Source organism: Oryza glaberrima, chromosome 2, assembly GCF_000147395.1.
Source record: "Oryza glaberrima chromosome 2, OglaRS2, whole genome shotgun sequence".
Classification (NCBI taxonomy): domain Eukaryota; kingdom Viridiplantae; phylum Streptophyta; class Magnoliopsida; order Poales; family Poaceae; genus Oryza; species Oryza glaberrima.
Genome location: NC_068327.1, coordinates 25861051 through 25880091, shown reverse-complemented (window position 1 = coordinate 25880091; position 19041 = coordinate 25861051). Strand labels below are relative to the sequence as shown.

The 19041-nt window shown below is 40.2% G+C and overlaps 2 protein-coding genes across 6 annotated transcripts; one reads left to right on the top strand and one right to left on the bottom strand.

Annotated features, from left to right (window-relative positions):
* The first annotated feature begins 935 nt into the window (after positions 1-935).
* LOC127761065 (uncharacterized) lies at positions 936-5880 on the top strand. Of its 5 annotated transcripts, none has more exons than XM_052285277.1 (8): positions 936-1189; positions 2455-2787; positions 2877-2946; positions 3057-3112; positions 3413-3488; positions 3576-3612; positions 3693-3807; positions 4897-5880. In XM_052285277.1, the coding sequence occupies exons 2-8, from the start codon at positions 2474-2476 to the stop codon at positions 5108-5110; spliced, it is 882 nt and encodes a 293-aa protein (XP_052141237.1). In that variant the 5' UTR covers positions 936-1189; positions 2455-2473; the 3' UTR covers positions 5111-5880. The 5 variants fall into 5 exon arrangements, with proteins under 5 accessions (XP_052141237.1, XP_052141235.1, XP_052141240.1 ...); XM_052285275.1 differs by having other exon boundaries at positions 936-1515; XM_052285280.1 differs by having other exon boundaries at positions 2496-2787; positions 4897-5878.
* An 11002-nt stretch (positions 5881-16882) lies between these two features.
* LOC127761349 (expansin-B11) lies at positions 16883-18644 on the bottom strand. Its single transcript, XM_052285628.1, has 4 exons — positions 18306-18644; positions 18089-18201; positions 17734-17927; positions 16883-17630 (listed from the first exon to the last, which is right to left on the bottom strand). The coding sequence occupies exons 1-4, from the start codon at positions 18547-18549 to the stop codon at positions 17303-17305; spliced, it is 879 nt and encodes a 292-aa protein (XP_052141588.1). The 5' UTR covers positions 18550-18644; the 3' UTR covers positions 16883-17302.
* Positions 18645-19041: the final 397 nt, after the last annotated feature.

Sequence of the window (19041 nt, the reverse complement as noted above, 5' to 3'; positions counted from 1 at the left end):
CCGTGGTTTCGATCAGTTGTTACCACTGCATGCGGGGCCACCACTCTAATCTGTTTGCTTTCTTGCGAACGCATCTTTTGAACCCGACAGTTGCGGCTGGCCCGTGACCCCGTGTCACTCCTCTCCACATGCAGATAACATGGTCAAACTTTTTGGATTTTTAACGGCAAAGGTATTTCCCTCCGTACCATTTTAAATGTAATTAAAAAACATGAGTCACTTATAAAGTACTATTCATGTGTTATTATACTAGTAGCTGTGGACAGAAGTACTATTTAAATGTAATCTTGAGTTTCCGTGTTCAACTTTAATTATCCATTTTATTTAATTTTTTTAGAAAAATTTAAAAACATAAGCCACTTATAAAGTACTATTCATGTGTTATTATACTGGCTGGGATGTTATATTCCATTATCTAAAAAAAATGTGTTATTATACTAGTAGCTGTGGACAAAAGTACTACTACTCCCCCCTAATATAAGTGATTTTAACATTTTTCTTGCACTGTTTGACCATTCGTCTTATTAAAAAAATTAGAATTATTATTTATTTTATATGTGACTTACTTTATTATCCAAATTACTTTAATTACAACTCTTCGTTTTTTTATATTTGCATAAATTTTTTAATAAAACAAGTGATCAAACTATTGATGTAAAATGTCAAAATCTATTATTTTAGAGGACGGAGGGAGTACCATACTAGTCCGATAAAGTACGGTAAAGTACTACTACCAGCTGTGGACAGAAGAAAATAAGATGACCAAAATGCGGTATGCAGAAACACACAGAGGGTAGTTCTGGGCCAAAATTGAGGGTAGTTTTGGCCCAGATAAACCTCCTCCAAGAAAACCAAGTCCAGCAGCCCATATTTCTCATATCGGCCCATGAAGCTAGATCCAGACGCTTAGTCGAGCCTTCGATCCTCTCGGGTGGGTCTACGGCGCGTTCGTTCTCTCTCCATCCATTCACGCGATTGACGCGAGCGAGGGACGACGACTCCGACGATCTTACTCCGGCGAGGCGAGACGACGGCGACTGCCGGCCGGCGAGTTCGCTCCATCTACCCCAGAGAACCCCCTCATTCTCCCTCCGGCGAGCTTTCTTCGACGGAGAAGACGAGACGCGGACGAGCGACCTCCCTCCGGCGACGACAACAGCCTACTCCGGCGAGCCCCCTCCTCCCTACGGTGAGTCCCTTTCTCCTCCCTCCGGTGAGCCGCTACCGCCTCGCCGCGCGCCCTTGTCCGCCGCCCACCGCCGGTCCGCCGCCTCCCAGACCATCCCTCTAAGCCCCGATCCCCCACTTCCCCCTCCCAAGCGCCACCCTACCCCCACCCCCACATCCCCTTCGCACTCACGCGCAGCGCCCGTTGACCGCGCCGCTGTCAATTCGCCGCCCTCGGCTGTCGCGGGGTCGCGCGGTCGCGGGATCGCGCCACCGCCCTTGGCCGTCGCGGGGTCGAGCCGCTGCCGTCGGCCGTCGAGCTACCCCGAGAGGCCGAGAAACCCTAAGGTAATTGTTGTTTGCTTCAGTGGTGCTGTGATTTAGGATTATTGGGAACATCTTTTCCATTTGAAGCCATGGATGGTTGATTGATTGATTGCCAGTGAATCCAGTTGTAGTAAATGTAGATCGAAATGGCATCACTAGGGAACAATAGAAATTATAACCATATGTTTCACCAATTGAACTTTGATTTTTGAACCTTGTGAAGCTTTGTACAATTGTTCTTTTGTATAATTATAGTGCATATGTTTTTAAGAAAGTATGAAATGACTAGTACTGAATTTAGATCCTCCACTATTTATTATCCAACTAGTAGTTTAGAACTACATGAAATTAAACATATTAGGCTTTGGGTTATAAAAAAAAAAATCACCCCTTCCCATTTCGAATACCCAACCTCAAAATCCTGGGTATGCCCCACCTCTAACCCACAAGCCACAGGCGTAGGGTGCCGGCCGGTGGCCACCACACGCACGCCCAGCCCCAGCCCTGTGATCGAATCAACTATGGTTGTGATTTGTGAATGTGAACAACTTGGTAGTTTAATGTTAAATGTTGTTGCCATTGTAGAATTGGTAGGACTTGATGAATCATTTGGCTTTATTTTTAGGGCACACTTGATGTTGATGATTTGTCATTGGATGTACAAATGATCTGTCTCTCAGTCTTTGCAAAGCAGACCACATGTTATTTCATGGTTCATATATGGTTCATGGTCCCAATGAAATGATTGGTGAGCTTGTCAAAGTAAATGTAAGACCATCGAGAGTATTGACTGATAGTTTGATGCTATGCTTCTTTTTTTTTTTTTTTGCTACTGTACCAGTCACTTATTTTGCTATCTTTTGTGAAAGGGTACAAGCACAACTAGAATAGCTTATCTGTTGATTTTTTTTTCCTATTTGCACTATAATCTAGCCCATTTCTTCGTATTTTTGGTAACAGATCTTGTCTTAGTCAGTGAATGTCTGTGATGGTCCATTCAGATATTAGGATGGATAAGGTGACTCAAGCTGTTGAGAACCTAAAGGAGGAATGGAATCAAGCTGTTGCACAGCTTGAAGGGTGCATTGCTGCAATTGAATCATGTGGGAAGATGGGAAAGGGGACAGAGGAAGCAAGTTCACTTCCTAGGTTAAACGGTTCTGCACAGGATGCACTGCAATTGCTCAATTCACTACAGTGCAGACTTGATCCTCTGGCAGAGCAGCTACCCACTTTTGAAGAAGTACAGTCTGGCCAAGCAACCCTGCAGTCATGGAAGGAACAGTATCAGAAGTAAGATATTCTCTAGGCCACTTCCCCTCTGGTAATCCCCCTAGGCATTTTGTTTTGTTTTTTTTTTATCAGCTGGTATCTGTTTGCAGGCTGCGCATGAGGCTGAGAAATGCTAACTTACAAGCAAATGCAAACATTAAAAAAGCTGCTCAAGAAGAGGTGTGTAATTTTTCTTAAGAGTGGTAAATTAGCTTGATTGTTAATTGCCTCGGCGATGCATCCTTCTTTGTAAGTTAATGTGCTCTCACTTCTAGTTGCTCTTTCTCTAGAGGGAGCTTCTTCTAGGGGGTGGAGAAGAATCTACCATCCGCAGGCGTAATCTACAGTAAGTTTGTTGTCCCAAGGTTTCCATTAATTCTATATTTGAGAATATTTGAGAAACTGGCTGCTCTGCGTGTTGCATGATATGTTCAGTTTACATGATTGTTCATTGTGAGTATAGCATGTGGAGAAGGCACAGTCACTTGTTATTTTAATTATATATTTCTTTTTATAATCTATACTAAAAAAACGTTTTGTTTACTGCTTCTATTATATGGGCAGGAGTCTTGTACTGTCAAAATCGAACAAACATTTGATTTTGAAGCTTGCAGAATAGTAAATACTAACTCACCTAATGATTTAGGACAAAGGCTGGGATGACATCGGCTGCAGAAAGTATAACCGAGAGCCTCCGCCGGTCTCGCCAGTTGATGGTCCAGGTTAGCGCACCTGTTTTCAATTGATATTTTATATGCTAATGACTTTTTGCTCTTAAATTTTAATCTAACTACTATACATGTTTACAGGAAGTGGAAAGAAGTGCAAATACCTTGGCAACATTTGGTATGTTTCTTGTGTTCCTAACTAAATCTGTGTACAAGAGCCAAGAGGCGAAGTTGTAAGCGAACTTTAAAATTATGCAGATGAATCAACAAGTGTTCTTCGTAAGGCTGAAGGTGAATATCAAGGACACCGCTCTTTGCTGATGCGTACTCGTGGTTTGCTATCTACAATGCAACGGCAAGATGTTCTTGATAGGTAAGTATCTTCCACCAATCTTTCGTATGGATTGGAGATGTATGATGTGGGCCATGCGGCCATGCGGTAAAAATTATGTTTTCCGATCAATAAAGATCATACAAACCACATCTTCACATAATGCATGTGTCAACTGCCATTCACCTTTTTTCCACCTCTGGATGAACTCCTCACCTTGTTGCAGATCATCTTTCATTAGATGGCAATTAACCGTTGTAATCCAGCCTACTACTGCAGAAAATACATATCTTATAAGACTTTATTAGGATCGCCCAGTTGGCCAGTTCTCTCTTATCAGACTGATACTGCAAAATGCATTGACCCAGAAAATGCATTTGGTGTGGCCAGGGTGCATTCTCTTAATTATCTTTGTTCGAAGGAGTACACAAGACAGTCCAATAAGATCCTGTGCATAGATATTGCATTACTCATTCTTAATACTTTCATTTGGAAACACTAGTAAAATAATTGTGCGATGCGATGATTTATTTAACATAAAACATGATTATGAGTTCTCTTGGTAAAAAAAAATCCTGCCTCATGTGTGAAAAAGCAATGCTCTTCATCTTAAAAGGCAAAAGTAAAAGAGTGAAGCTTCTTGTCTTGCTCAAATTTCAAATGGATGGTACACTGAAGAGAGCAATCAAATTGCTCGTGTGGGGTCAACCAATCCCATGGGCCCACATGTTGGTGGTGGTGAGGGCAGACTCACCACCACCACTATGGTCTTTTATAAGAAAATATACTAGCATATTACCCGTGCGTTGCAACAGGATTTTAATCAACGAAAATTATCATTAACCTCATTGTTACCATTATTTTCTGTATACATCTCTTAAAAAGTTAGGGAGTTGGTGGTGGTTGCAGATTCACCACTCACCACCACCACTATTCCTTTTTAAAGGAGTATAGATAGAAATGCTCTTCTCTTTTAAAAAAAGGTGGAACCAAATGCCCATTTGATTTACCAATTACGTTACTTGATGATTCCAATTTTCTTATCTGCCAAACAAGTTTCTGCCGGTGCAATACTTAGTATTAACACTATTTTCTGGGTTGTACCAATTGCTAATTGGCTTTCTTTACCAGGATCATCCTTACCATTGGTTTTCTCATTTTCTCCTTGGCGGTGCTATATGTTGTCTCGAGACGTATTGGCCTGTTGACACTGCAAAGGAAGCTGGCCGATGCCATCAGATCAGGCTCAATATCAGCTGAAGACGTTGTAGCAAAAGTCAAGAATGTGCCTGTCCCAGCACCTGCTGCTCCTGCTCCTGCTCCTCCTATTTATGATGAACTATGATTTACTTTTGTGTATTGTTTGTACATGTAGATTCAGAAGAAAATATTCACCATCATTGTCAGTTTTATATAGTAAACTTTAAAAATTCTGATTAAGGTCTCTATTAACTTTTTTTACCGAGGAAATGCAGGAGCTGTGTCATGTGTTTCAAGTAATATTTGCGAATGGAGGATATGATTGGGGACCGATGTTGTTCTCAGCCTTCTTCGGTTAAAAAATGTGTTGATTGCACAGTTCTCCAATCTCTTGAAGGAACTAATTTTGACTCAAACGGTATTTACTGGTATTGCGCATCCATCTGTTCGACATGTAATACCAGCGAATGTAAGGCTAGTTTCTATTACCAAAATGTATTTCCTTCTATAACCTTAGCGTGATCAGTAAACTGGAGTGAAGTTTTGACAAAAGCCAAAATAAACACGGTGTTTTTCAGAACTTGTTTGACTTTCTATTGTTGTAGGAGAGTATATATCCTGCTAGCTTGGTAGGTGCAGATCTCATACTGAAATTCAGGATTCAGGTCTTGCAAAAAATTGCTGGGAATAGGATGAAGCGGCAGAAGTCGTGCAATGGATGTTGCAACACTTAGACTGCTGTTGATCAACTGATTTGATTATTTCAAGCATGAAAGCTATAAAAAAAATTCTGAAAAAGAGCACCAGTTCAAGTTCTGAAATAGGAGTAAGAGCTAATTGAATTTGAGCTAAATGCTAAAAAGTTCCTAGAGCATTCCCGCCACCGTTCCACCAAGCAGGGCCTGACAAATTAAGCACCGATGCATCTCTGAGCCTCTGAAAACACAACAACTACTGCTGCAAAGAGCAAATTTTGCTCTTCCATGGCATTTGAGAATTGTTTCCGATGCATGTCTTCCATGACACTTGAGACCTGTTTCAGCTGCAAGCACCACAGAAAACTAATTTTGGTAAATCAACACATGAGCTCCACTGTCTCTGATGAGATCGTATCGTATTCAGGGATTAAGAGAGAGTATTATATGCATGCCAGACCATGACCATCCATCTCTGCAGTTCACCGACTCAAAAATACTCAGGGAGACCAGCTACTCCGAAATGGCCCTGTGGCCTGGGAGCAAATGAGCTACTGAGTTCAATTGGAACTGGGCAAATATGACGAATTTCTAGTTCTCTACAGTTCTACTTCAGCGAGACATTGAGTGAAGATGAAGATTAAGTGGTTGCACGTAAAACGAGAAAGCTATTAACACATGATTAATTTACTTCAATTATTATAAACTTGATAAATGGATATATTCGATATTTTAAATTAACTTATATTTAGATAATTTTTGCACAAAATATATCGCTTAGCAATTTAAAAGGCGTGTGCTACCGAAAACTGAGTTAAAATCAGAATCTTAATCAGAAAAGAATAGGGCCTGAGCGAACGGGGAAAGCTAGCTGGCGTGTGCGGCACGCACTTCCGCGTTAACGCTAATGACAGTAATTTGAAAAAATTGTGAAGATTTTTTTTCGGAGATTTTTTTTACTAATAGATTAAAAAAATAAGTTAGATTTGAAAACTTTCGACTTAAGATTTAAATTTTAAAGTCAAATTTTGAAAACTTTCAACTCAGATTCGAAAACTTTCAACTCGAGATTCGAAAACTTTCAAGTACAGATTTGAAAATTTTGAAAACTTTCAACTTGAAATTTGAAAAATTTCAACTCGAGATTCAAAAACTTTCAAGTCCAGATTTGAAAATTTGAAAACTTTCAACTTGAGGTTTGAAAATTTTTAACTCGAGATTTGAAAACTTTCAATTCAAGATTTGAAAACTTTCAATCCCAGGTTTGAAAATTTTCAACTCGAGATTTGAAAACTTTCAAGTCCAAAATTAAAAATTTTACATTCAGATTTAAAAATTACTAGTAAACTAATCACTTGTAAAAAATAGGAAACTAATGGCTATTAAACTAATTACGATTTTTTTCTCCTACCCATACGGCATCAAACTGCAAAGAAAGAAAAAAAAGAAAAAAAAAAGAAACGGCGGTAGGTTAGCGAAAAAAAGGAAAGAAACACGTGCGTGGGCCGGGAGTACGCGCCGGCAACGCGCGCGCGAATTAGCATTCTCGTGAGCGAACAGCCTGAGAATCCATCTTCAGACCAACAGATTGTTGTTTTGCTGATTGGTACTGAAATCAGATCCGGAGCAAAAGGGATTATTAATTCAGGGGTGCCCTCCCTCTTCAGTCTTCACACCTCAGGGCATGTTTGGCACAACTCCAGCTCCAGCTCCACCCCTCCTAGAGCTGGAGCTCAGCCAAACAGTTTCAGCTCCACCAAAACTGGGAGTGGAGTTGGGTGGAGCTCTCTCACAAAATGAACTAGAGTTGTGGAGCTGGGTTTAGGCAGCTCCACAACTCCACTCTAGACCCAACTCCTAGAGCTAAATTTAGAAGTTGGAGCTGTACCAAACAGGCTCTCAATCCATGAGGAGATAGATATGTGCTTGTTATGTTATAGGGCAGTTCGGGCTGTACTGGTCCGGCCCAATAGGATCGCGAATAAACCGGGCCCATATACGGCGCACGCATCGCGGAACCGGGTGCTCCGCAGGTTCGCTGCCTTTCGTCGTCACGCACATGACGACATCTGGGCCTCTTGCTTGACGTATCGGAACGCCAAAAATCCGAGAAAATTTTGAGCCAAAAAAACAACAGGCTGATCCGCTGATGCCCCTCACTGTGAATAATCCCGGTTCCAATCTGGGTCAGGACTTAGGACTCTCAGGAGAGCGAGGAACAACACACGCCACACCAGCGGTCGTTCAGTCCAGTTATACGCTCCTCCTTTTAAGCTTAGCCATCGGATTGTTGTAACGGATTGGATTATTTACTCCACTCTTCGATTAATACGATCTATCTATTATATTGTTAATACAGCTCGAAAAAAAGACACCACGTTCACCGTGGAGGCTAGAAATTTCTACATTAATCGAAGAAAATATGAATTATTTATACCGTTGGATTGTAAGAGGCATAGATTTCAATGTCTGAGATTTAAGACAAACTTGGCATGTTAATTAAGAGATACGGAGTACCGTACGCGTGTAGAATTAGAATCAATCTATAGCTAGGACCTTTATATGCAAACGGACTCAAAAGAGTTTTGTCCGATTTCCTAAACCAATTAACCAGAGTTAGAGATGAATTAGGCTATAATATACATATATAAATAAAGCAGCGGGCAACGAACCACTATAGAACCGTAATTTGGATGCGTTTTTGTTAATATGAAGATAGATGCTAACGGCGAGCGACGGAAATCCGAAGCAGCGGGTCAAGCCGTGCGGCTGCACAGTGAGCCGTATTTGGGTGATGCACACGTCAGCAACCAGAAAAGCATGATGGCATGTGCACGGATTTTAATTTGATTTTGAAATAACACAATAAAAAATGAAAGAAGAGTTCATGTAGAACACAATTAAAGATTAATTGAAATCCGTAATAAAAAAATAAAATAGATTTAGAAACTAGAAAAATCAAATATAAGAGTTCAAGTAAAAATACATTTTACAAACAACTGAAATTAGGAATAAAAAATAAGAAATATTAGAAGAATAATTCATATAGACACAGTATGAGATTAATAAAAAAAATATGAGATTAATAAGGAATATTAAAAGAAGAGTGCATATAAGAACTCAATATGAGATTAATAAAAATTTGGAATAAAAATAAATAAATCCGAAATTAGCAAAAGAAAATAAAAGAAGAGTTCAAGTAGGAATATAATTTAAAATTAGCTGAAATTCGGAATTAAAAATAAGCAATATTGAAAGAAGAATACATATAAGAACCCAATACGAGATTAATTAAAATTTAGGATAAAAAATAAAATAATATCCAAAATTAGAAAATTTAAAAGAGAGTTCAAGTAGGAATACAATTTTAAAACAACTAAAATTGAAAATAAAAAATAAAAACATTAAAAGAACACAATACGGTAATAACTAATTTTTTAAAAAAAAATTCTGAAATTAGAAAAAGAAAAATAAGATTTCAATTAGGAATACAATTTATAAATAACTAAAATTTTTGATAAAAATAAAGATTATTGAAATAAAAGACCATCTAAAACACATGACGAGATAAATTAAGTAACATGCATATAAAAGAGTAGAGTGGTGGCGGTTGATACGACATATAAAAATTGTTAATAAACACCTAATAGAATCCTAATGATAATTAAAAGGAGGGACGTTAGGCAGGCCGTGAAGCAAACGAGTAAGGCGGTTACCGGGACTTCTAGAAAGTAAAAAAAAAAAAACAAACCCCATTGATAATCATATTCGATTTTTAAATCTCAAAAACAATAAAAAGGAGAAGCAGCGGGCGGGGTGCATAAGAGTATAGTTGCAGAGCCGCCGACGGCTGACAGGACTTCTAGAAAATAAAAAATGAATTCCAACGATATTGATGTTCGATTTTTAGAATCACAATGACAATAAACAGTAGACGGCAGACGGGCTATAGAGGGGCATAGTGGCATCGTTTGATGGGACTTCTAAAAATTATAAAAAATGAAACTACAAGTCCAATTTTTAAAGGTTCGAAACTTCTAAAAAGTAAAAAAAAAACCCACTAATAATCATGTTCGATTTTAAAATCTCAATGAAAATAAAGAAGGAAGGCAGCGGGCGAGCTATAGAGGAGTACAATGGCAAAGCCATAGACGGTTTGGCGGGACTTCTAGAAAGTAAAATTGAACCCAAACAATAATTATGTTCGATTTTGAAAATCTCAATGACAATAAAGAGAAGAGACATTAGACGGGCCGTAGAGGAGTATAATGGCAACGTTTAACGGGACATCTAGAAATTATAAAAATGAAACCCAACATGACAATAAACTCTAGAAACTATAAAATCCAATTTTTAAAGGTTCCAAGAAGAATAAAAAGAAATAGTGGTATATCGAGCAAGCAAATAAATAAGGAGATGACATAAGGGGTAGCAACTGGTGTGACTTTTAAAAACTATATAATTAGAAACACGAGGATGATAAGGGTTGGTCTTTCAAAGTCTTAAGACAATAAGATAGCTATCTAATAAATTTTAATTAAAATCATATAAAAAATATATGATTTTGTTTAGGTGCTAGCCGCACAATTGCGCGGGCCATCCAGCTAGTTATATTATTAAAACAGCTTGGAAAGGAGGCACCACGTTCGCTGTGGAGGCTAGAAATTCCCATATTAATCGGAGAAAAAGAAAAAAAGGAAAAGGAGAGTCCAAGTAGAAGTACAATTTAAAAATAGCTGAAATTCGGAATTTAAAATAAGGAATATTTAGAGAAGTTTTCATATAAGAACCCAATACGATCAAAATTCAAAAGAAAAATAAAATAAAATCCAAAATTAGAAAAGGAAAGGAGAGTGCAATTACAAATACAATTTAAAAATAGCTGAAATTCGGAATTAAAAATAAGGAATATTAAAATATGAGTCCATATAAGAACCCAATACAAAATTAATTAAAATTTGAAATAAAAATAAATCCAAAATTATAAAAAGAAAATAAAATAAGAGTTCAAGTAGAAATACAATTTAAAATTAGCTAAAATTCGGAATTAAAAATAAACAATATTGAAAGAAGAATCCATATAAGAACCCAATACGAGATTAATTAAAATTTAGAATAAAAATAAAATAATATCAAAAATTAGAAAAAAATAAAAGAGAGTTCAGGTAGAAATACAATTTTGAAACAACTGAAATTGAAAATAAAAAATAAAAACATTAAAAGAACACAATACGGTATTAACTATTTTTTTAAAAAAAATAAATTCTGAAATTAGAAAAAGAAAAATAAGATTTCAATTAGGAATACAATTTATAAATAACTAAAATTTGTGATAAAAATAAAGACTATTGAAAGAAAAAACCATCTAAAACACATGACGAGATAAATTAAGTAACATGCCTATAAAGGAGTAGAGTGGTGGCGGTTGATACGGCATATAAAAATTGTTAATAAAACATGAAATAGAATCCTAATGACGATTAAAAGGAGGGACGTCAGGCAAGCCGTGAAGCAAACAAGTAAGGCGGTTGCCGGGACTTTTAAAAGTAAAAAAATTAAACCCCATTGATAATCATTTCAATTTTTAAAATCTCAATGACAATAAAAAGGAGAAGCAGCGTGCGGGGTGTATAAGAGTATAGTTGCAGAGCCATCGACGGTTGACGAGACTTCTAGAAAATAAAAAATGAATTCCAATGATAGTTATGTTTAATTTTTAGAATCACAATGACAATAAAAAGTAGGTGGCGGATGGGATGTTGAGGTGCGTAGTGGCATCGTTTGATAGGACTTATAAAAATTATAAAAAATAATGAAACTACAAGTCCAATTTTTAAAGGTTTGTAACTTCTAAAAGGTAAAAAAAAATGATAATCATGTTCGATTTAAAAATCTCAATGAAAATAAAGAAGGGAAGCAGCGGGCGAGCCGTAGAGGAGTACAATTGCAAAGCCGTTGACGATTTGGCGGGACTTGTAGAAAGTAAAAATGAACCCAAACGATAATTATGTTCAATTTTTAAAATCTCAATAACAATAAAGAGAAGAGACAGTGGACGGGCCGTAGAGGAGTATAATGGCAACATTTGACGGGACATCTAGAAATTATAAAAACGAAACCCAACGTGACAGTAAACTCTAAAAACTATAAAAAGAAGAATGGATAGAAATAGTGGTAGATCGAGCAAGAAAATAAAGAAGGAGATGACATAGCAGGTAGCAACTGGTGTGACTTTTAAAAACTATATAATTAGAAACACGAGGATGATAGGGTTTGGTCTTTCAAAGTCTTAAGACAATGAGATAGCTATTTAATAAATCTTAAGTGAAATCACACTGAAAAAAATATATGATTTTATTTGGGTGCTAGCCGCGTAATTGCGCGGGCCACCCAGCTAGTTATTATGAAAGAGAAAAAAATCTTCTACTACATAGTTTATGCCACGTATTCCAAACTGTTTGTTATTTGTAAAGTTTATTTTCCAATCACTCTATTTAGTGCGGCTTTAGATCTCATATCCATAGTACATTTGAAGTTTATATGCTAAATTATAGTGCTTAAAATTTAAAATTTATTTGAAATGAGCACAAAATAATTTATATAAATGTTATCAACATAACTATATTAAATCCATAGATTTGTTAATCTAGAAATATCCAGCTCCAAAAATCTTGGATCCACAGCTATGCCAAAAAGGACCTAACATTGTAATCAAGTAGCTCTACTAGTAGATTCTTGTAGTGTAACTAGCCCACTTGGGCTAAAATTCTAGACTTGGCACGATTACTCGTATTTATGGTAAATTATTTTTTTAGTGGTAGGCGTCGTAACTGTTGATAATGAGGTGCTTATGTTGACTTTATCAATCTCAAGATATATCGGTTCAGTCTTTCGAAGATACTCGGAATAATGTGCGCGCACCTGCGCATGTTGTGAAAGCTTTGTGTTTGTACAATGTTTCTTAAAAAAAACATTGTAATCGAGTTAATAATTTCAAATGTCACCAAGTATGTTTGTTTTATTGTTCAAACTAACCCTAGCAAAAATTGGTGATGTCAAATTTTTTATATGTGATGAGATGGATTTGGTTTATACCATCATCAATTTTTTTTTTGAGGTTTTAAGAGTGAAAACTTCCGAAACTACATAAATTTTAGTAGGATAGCAATGTTGGTTATTGTCATACCAAAGGTTAAAAGTGTTAGTACAAACTAAACAAGCTGTGTATATATGCAGGGCACTGTAGATCTGTGAAGCTTATTGCAACCAAGATTTTAAAGGCAAGCAATCCTACATGGCATATTGGATTCTACTGGTAATTAATTACTGAAGCCACACAGTCAGTCGGACTGGAGTGCTCGATGTGGTCTCCGCCAGTAGAACCACCCGAACCCTCCACGCACACAGAGCACACAGACCTTCGTCTTCCATGGCGCGTGCAGTGAGCTAGGTGGCCAAACGAAGGCGTCACATCGTCGCCTGCAACCAAAATCTCTCCACTTGTCCGCTTGTTTAATTTACTCGCTTCACATGGGGGCACCGCAAAACGGTAGGCCCAGGCCGGCCGGCCAAGGTCCAAAATAAACCCAAAAGGAGCGACGCCGATCCATTAAAAAAGTTCGGTAGCCATAGGCTTTCAACTGTTGTTACAGTTATGCATTCGACGGTCCCCCGTGTGCACTCCAAGCCACTCATTCCACTCCACACCACTCCTACGCACAGTTGCAACCGTCGGCGTTGGGCCAAGTACACCAGCAGCACACGCAGCAGCAGCAGCATGAGTAAATTAAGGCTATGTTTCGTTTTGGGGAGATAGAGGAGATTGATTCTCGTTTGCCGCTTGCACGATTTTCAAACTACTAAACGGTGCGTTTTTTAAAAAAAAATTCTATATGAAAGTTGCTTTAAAAAAATCATATTAATCCATTTTTGAAATTTAAAATAGTTAATACTCAATTAATCATGAGCTAATGGCTCACATCGTTTTGCGTAACTCCCCAATCTCCTCAATCCCCTTCTCTTCAAACACACCCTAAGAGATCCTGCCCATTCACGACACGTATATGTACGTATGTGCATGTATAATGTATGTATATGTATGTAAAGACGCGCCGACACTCACACTGGATATTACAAAGAAGTTACCCACGCATGTGGAAACTGGAAAGCCTTGTTAAAAAAAAAAAAAAAAACTGTTGCTGTAACCAGTACCAGTGTACCTGCTGCGATTCTACTGCCATGTTATTTGTCAGTGGCAGGTTAGGGGACGAATCACCCCCGACATTCGGCCGCCTGTTAACATAACACCACGTACTACGTCGGGACCAGGGCGACGGACGCCGGTAATTAAACACCAACAAGAGTGAGACACGTACGCACGCTGCACGCACAGGACAATAATATATACTGTTTTCATTTGCCGTGTGAAATGAGAAGCCAGGGGTAGATGTATGGAAGGACAGGACAGATTAGAAATTTCGATGCTGCCAATTAACATGTTCGCGGGGTTTTGAGTTTTGACCACCCCTCGATCGAATAGGGGCGAATACCCAACAAAATCAGCCGAACCGTGGCCGCGGGCGGGGTCGCGCGCGCGTCGCATGCATGCACAGCACCACCGCCATGTGCGCCCGTTGCTTTCAGTCTTTCACCCTCGCGTCACCGGAGAATCTCTCCACATGCGCCCGCGACTGACACGGTGGGGGACGCGCGCGCGCGCGCGCGCGCTGCTCACCTCACGTCACGCTACGCCGCCTGCACGATCGCTCGCTCGGTTGTTTGGTTGGTTGGTTGGTGATGGTGGTGGTGGCCGGAGGCGGCTACACGGACCGTGAAACGCACAGACCAACCGATCGATCCATCGACGCCGAGATTATTAGCAGGGGGGAGGGGAAGGGAGACAGAACGGGGGAGCGGAACATGCGAGCGGTCAGAGCATGGGGGGGCTCTCGATCGGTTTTCCGCTCGTACACTGTGCCGTTTCGAGAGCGATTATTATTTTCATCCAGATCGTTGTCGTGTGCGCTTGGCGGGCACATGGAGCGCAGCCATGGAGGATCGCGATGGATCCTGACAGTGACTAGGTAGCGTCTTTTGACATCGACCACTCGCGCGAGCCGCACCTGCATGCAGGTTGCAGGTCAGGTCTGCAGCATGTTCTTCTTCTTGGGAAAGAGAGCTATGTGCCATAGATGGTGGTCTCTTTCGTATCACCGCCGCTAGATCGTTGTACTGTGAGCAATTGAAGGTCTTGAAATAGCCTACTCCTAGTTATGAATGATTTACGCACGGTCACTTTCTGCCATGTGATGCATTAAAACGAGAAAAAGGAGACAAGCGCAGATTTTTTGCTTGCTGGCTGAGACTATGCCATATCAAAATGTTGGCACGTACTCCGCACTACTAGTTTGTTAGGCCGTGATTGGTTGTTAGCATCGGATGTGGTTTGCATTTTGCGAGCAGAAATATACCAACAACACACGGGAAAGTGTATTTATTCTTCGAGAGGATAGGTGATATCCTCTAGTTCCGTAAATGCTATTTAAATAGTCATTACAGATTTAAAATAAATTGACAAGATAGATTAGTATTAAATATATTACAATTCAACTTCTATAAGCTGTAAGAAAAATAACAAATATAGCTGTGATTGTATGATAACTATTTTTGGTTAAACTTTTTTTTTCTTTAACTTGTAAAAGTTAAATTTGGTATTGCATGTTTGTGCACTGATATATTTCATATTAACATATGTTATCAATGTTTTTCAATTTTTTGATAAATATTTAGGTGACATACAAGTAACGGGTGGAGATCCCCTCAAGGTATGAAAATCCATATCCACGACACACGTATGTTATCGAAATTTATCTATTTTTTACATACTTATTTTTACGGTGTTCTCTACTAATATTGTCACGATTAAAAGCAAACTCAATTATTGATTTATTAGTTCTATTATCAGTGCTTGTGGAAAAAGATATTCTACAACCAAAAAGTCAAGATGCTAGTACCAAATATACGTTTCATTGTATCAGAAAAAAAAAAGAGAATGGTTTAAAGTAATTTCTACTACGTAGAGATCATGGTAAAACTGGATGTGCAGTTGAGCACTAACATGTGGGTATCCCTTTCCGGTAAATCTGGGGCAGGCAATTGGTTGCTAGTTGAATTTTGAGATTTATTTTTAATCCATGCAACCAGCGGCACGTTTCAAATAAGAAATTGAATGCTAGTGGAATTAAGTAGATCAAATGACATAAACTAAGTGGTAAAATAAAATCTGTATCCATATGACGGCGGGTACTGTACAATATTAATCTGCACACTCGTGCAGAAATAGGCAGAGTTTTTTTTAGAAAAAAAAACTTTCTGAATCGAAATCCATGGTCGTCGCTCCTGGTATATATAATCTTCATTTGTCAGACCCACATGACAAACTAGACGACTTTTCTCAGTTTCCAGTTCATAATGCCGAGGACAAGCGAAGCTCCGGTATGTAGAGGAGCACAAGTGTACTCCATGCATTAATAATTCCATTGAAAACCAGTTCGTGTCTTAAACTACTAATAATTGAGTACAATCAGTGTGTGTAACATTCAAGACTCTGCACTTTTGTCTACTTTCGATGAGAACTGCATGTGTCTTCGTCGGCAGGAACCCAGCATAACAGGAGAGCAAAATTTATAGCACAACTTATACTACAGTAGTACTTTGCAATGTGCGGGCGGATAATGCAGCATTGGAGTTTATGCTGTTTGGGAGTATTAGGTTTCAGCGAAAAGAAAAAAAGGAGGACACAGAAACAGAGCGCTGATGATTTACACCAAAATGCACGTCCAGTATTTTCTTTGTACATCATCTATCTTGTGCTACTCCAGTTCAAATTACTGGTTGATTGTTCAGGGATTCGAACTGCAACTAGGACATACTCCCTCCGTTAAAAAAAAAAAACCCAATGTGTCCAGGTTCAAACCAAGGATTGGGTTTTTTTTAGGACAGAGGGAGTAGTACTTCAAAGATCACTGACCCTGCTCGGTAAGACTGTGTTTAGATCCAAACTTTAGATACAAACTTCCAACTTTTTTCATCACATCAACCAGTCATACACACACAACTTTTCAGTAATATCGTACCAATTTCAATCAAAACTTCCAACCTTGAAAGGAACCAAACACATCCTAAAAGTGAGAATTGAACTTGAGACAGAATGACAATGCATGAGTTCCTGTGAAGTACAGAAATCTTCTGACAGTACTAATCCATTTATCTGAAAGATTTGCGTGGTACAAAAAAACACACACACACAAACTTGATACATCGGCATGCAACATTAGTTGCAGCTCAAGCTTCTCCCTCAACATGACAATAACAGAGGAAGATATAACTAAGAAAAATAAAATTTTACAGACAAATCGACGACGACACAGTCACATCACTAGGGGAATGCAGAGACCGTGGAGGGAAGAACACGATTCTTAAACCTCCTTTCCTCCTCTTCTGACACCGCCTCTCGCAACACCCGGACGCACATTTCCCGCCATATAATTAACCCGAGGCTAATTATAAATCTATAATTACCAATTTACCGCAACTCTGCACTGCAGCTTCTTGCAGGAGATGTGGAGAGAGCTGTAATTAATTTAGGAGTAGTTCACCAGGGAGCGGTACGTCACGCCGGGCTTCCAGCTCGCCGGGATGACGTTGTTTGCGACGAGCACCTTGCCGGAGTCGGAGGTGAGGCGGAGCGAGAATGGCGCCTTCAGGGCCTTGCCGGTGTTGGAGTTGTACCGCCAGAGCGCGCCCCAGTTCTGCACCATCGGCGTCCAGCCGCAGCCGGCCTCCATCAGGTCGACGGCGTTGAGGTCGCCGTCGCCGTCCTCGAACTCGATGAGCACCTCGAAGTAGAACGGGTTCGCGCCCTGGTCAACCCTGAACGCGATGTTCACGCCGCTGTACTTGCATGGCACCCTACGAGAGATTAACGGAATTAAGCACCAAGGTTAGCTAATTATACTACAGCTTGCCGGCGCCATTGATTCGTGATTCTGTACTGATGCGAATGTGCATATACCTTCTGTACTGGACCTGGAGGATACCGGCGGCGCGGAGCTTGTCGGCCATGCCGGGCTTGGCCATGGCGCCCATGGAAGTGCCGCTCATGTCGAAGTGCGCGGCGCCGGCGAGGCAGATGCCCCCGGGGCACTCGTCGGTGATGACGACGGTGGCTGGCTGGCCGGAGCAAGCTGCGTTGGTCGTGCATTTAACCTGCGTACACGGCCACATGAACGCAGTGAGTTGGGATCAGCCGACCACTTTCCGCCATTAATGGAGCTACACGAAAGCTCTCGCAGCAGTAATAGCTAGCTCGCCCGTGTGACCACACACTGCTGTGTGTACATGTGTCAGTGTCGTGTGTGTGTGCTGACCTCATAGCACGCGCCGCACCCCTTGCCTCCCTTGTACAGCGACGGGCTCCCGGCGGCGATCATCGACGAGAACGGCCGCTGCCCGACGGCGGTCTGGTAGCCGCAAGCGCCGCCTGCAAGTTTTCCACCGATTCCATTTTAATTTCAGTTCCAGCTCGACCAATGCCGTGCAATGCAAGTACTGTAAGCTCGAAAGCGAAAGCAAGCGAGCACTAACCGTCGCTGCCGTCGCCGTTGGGGGCGCCGTAGTACGTGGCGCCGGCGGCGGCCCAGCCGGTGGTGACCGTCACCGACGGGCTACCGGTGTAGTTGTTGTGAGCCCGGACCACCGGCTTCTTCATGCTCGGCTTCGGCTTGGGTTTCGGCTTGCTGAGCTTGCGGGAGCAAGCAATGGGGCTCACAAGAAGTGAGAGCCCGACCAGTGCGACAAGTAGTAGTACCAAGGTGCAAGATTTCGCCATTGCTGCTGCTTCCTCTAGCTAGCTAGCTACTAGTAGTAGCTCGGAAGATGTTGAGAGATATAGCTAGCTAGATGTGCTCAGCTCGAGTGTGTTCTTGGGTGAGTTGCAGGGAGTGGCCGAGAAGGGGTATTTATAGGGAATTTTTGGAGGGATGCAGACGTACGTGGCAAGAAATTTAGGGATTCTGCCGGTCGAGAATTATTGGTGAGAACGTGACAAGTTGGTGTAGGGAAAAAGGCTAAACGAACTGTTGTTGATTTTCGATCAGTATCCAGTACCTACAAAATAAGGCGAGCTGAATTTCTTGTAAGGAAGTGGATTGGTGAAGTACAATTGGGATAACACAAGTTGAGAAATTCAATCTCAGAGTATGTACCTGCTATAAGCGCACATTGTTCGAAGATCAACTTATCAGTCACTAGTAGCATTGTTGTATTAGTTTTCAGTACACTACAGAACAACCAAGAGGGATGCTACTGTTAGTATTAGATT

What these genes read in the sequence shown, in the direction of transcription:
- LOC127761065 (XM_052285277.1), top strand. Translation starts at nt 2,474, where the DNA reads ATGTCTGTGATGGTCCATTCAGATATTAGGATGGATAAGGTGACTCAA. An exon ending in AAAAAGCTGCTCAAGAAGAG is followed by an intron (nt 2,947 to 3,056) that starts GTGTGTAATTTT and finishes CTCTTTCTCTAG; the next exon opens with AGGGAGCTTCTTCTAGGGGG. An exon ending in ATCCGCAGGCGTAATCTACA is followed by an intron (nt 3,113 to 3,412) that starts GTAAGTTTGTTG and finishes CTAATGATTTAG; the next exon opens with GACAAAGGCTGGGATGACAT.
- LOC127761349 (XM_052285628.1), bottom strand. Translation starts at nt 18,549, where the DNA reads ATGGCGAAATCTTGCACCTTGGTACTACTACTTGTCGCACTGGTCGGG. An exon ending in GGTGCGGCGCGTGCTATGAG is followed by an intron (nt 17,928 to 18,088) that starts GTCAGCACACAC and finishes CCGTGTACGCAG; the next exon opens with GTTAAATGCACGACCAACGC. An exon ending in CTCCAGGTCCAGTACAGAAG is followed by an intron (nt 17,631 to 17,733) that starts GTATATGCACAT and finishes AATCTCTCGTAG; the next exon opens with GGTGCCATGCAAGTACAGCG.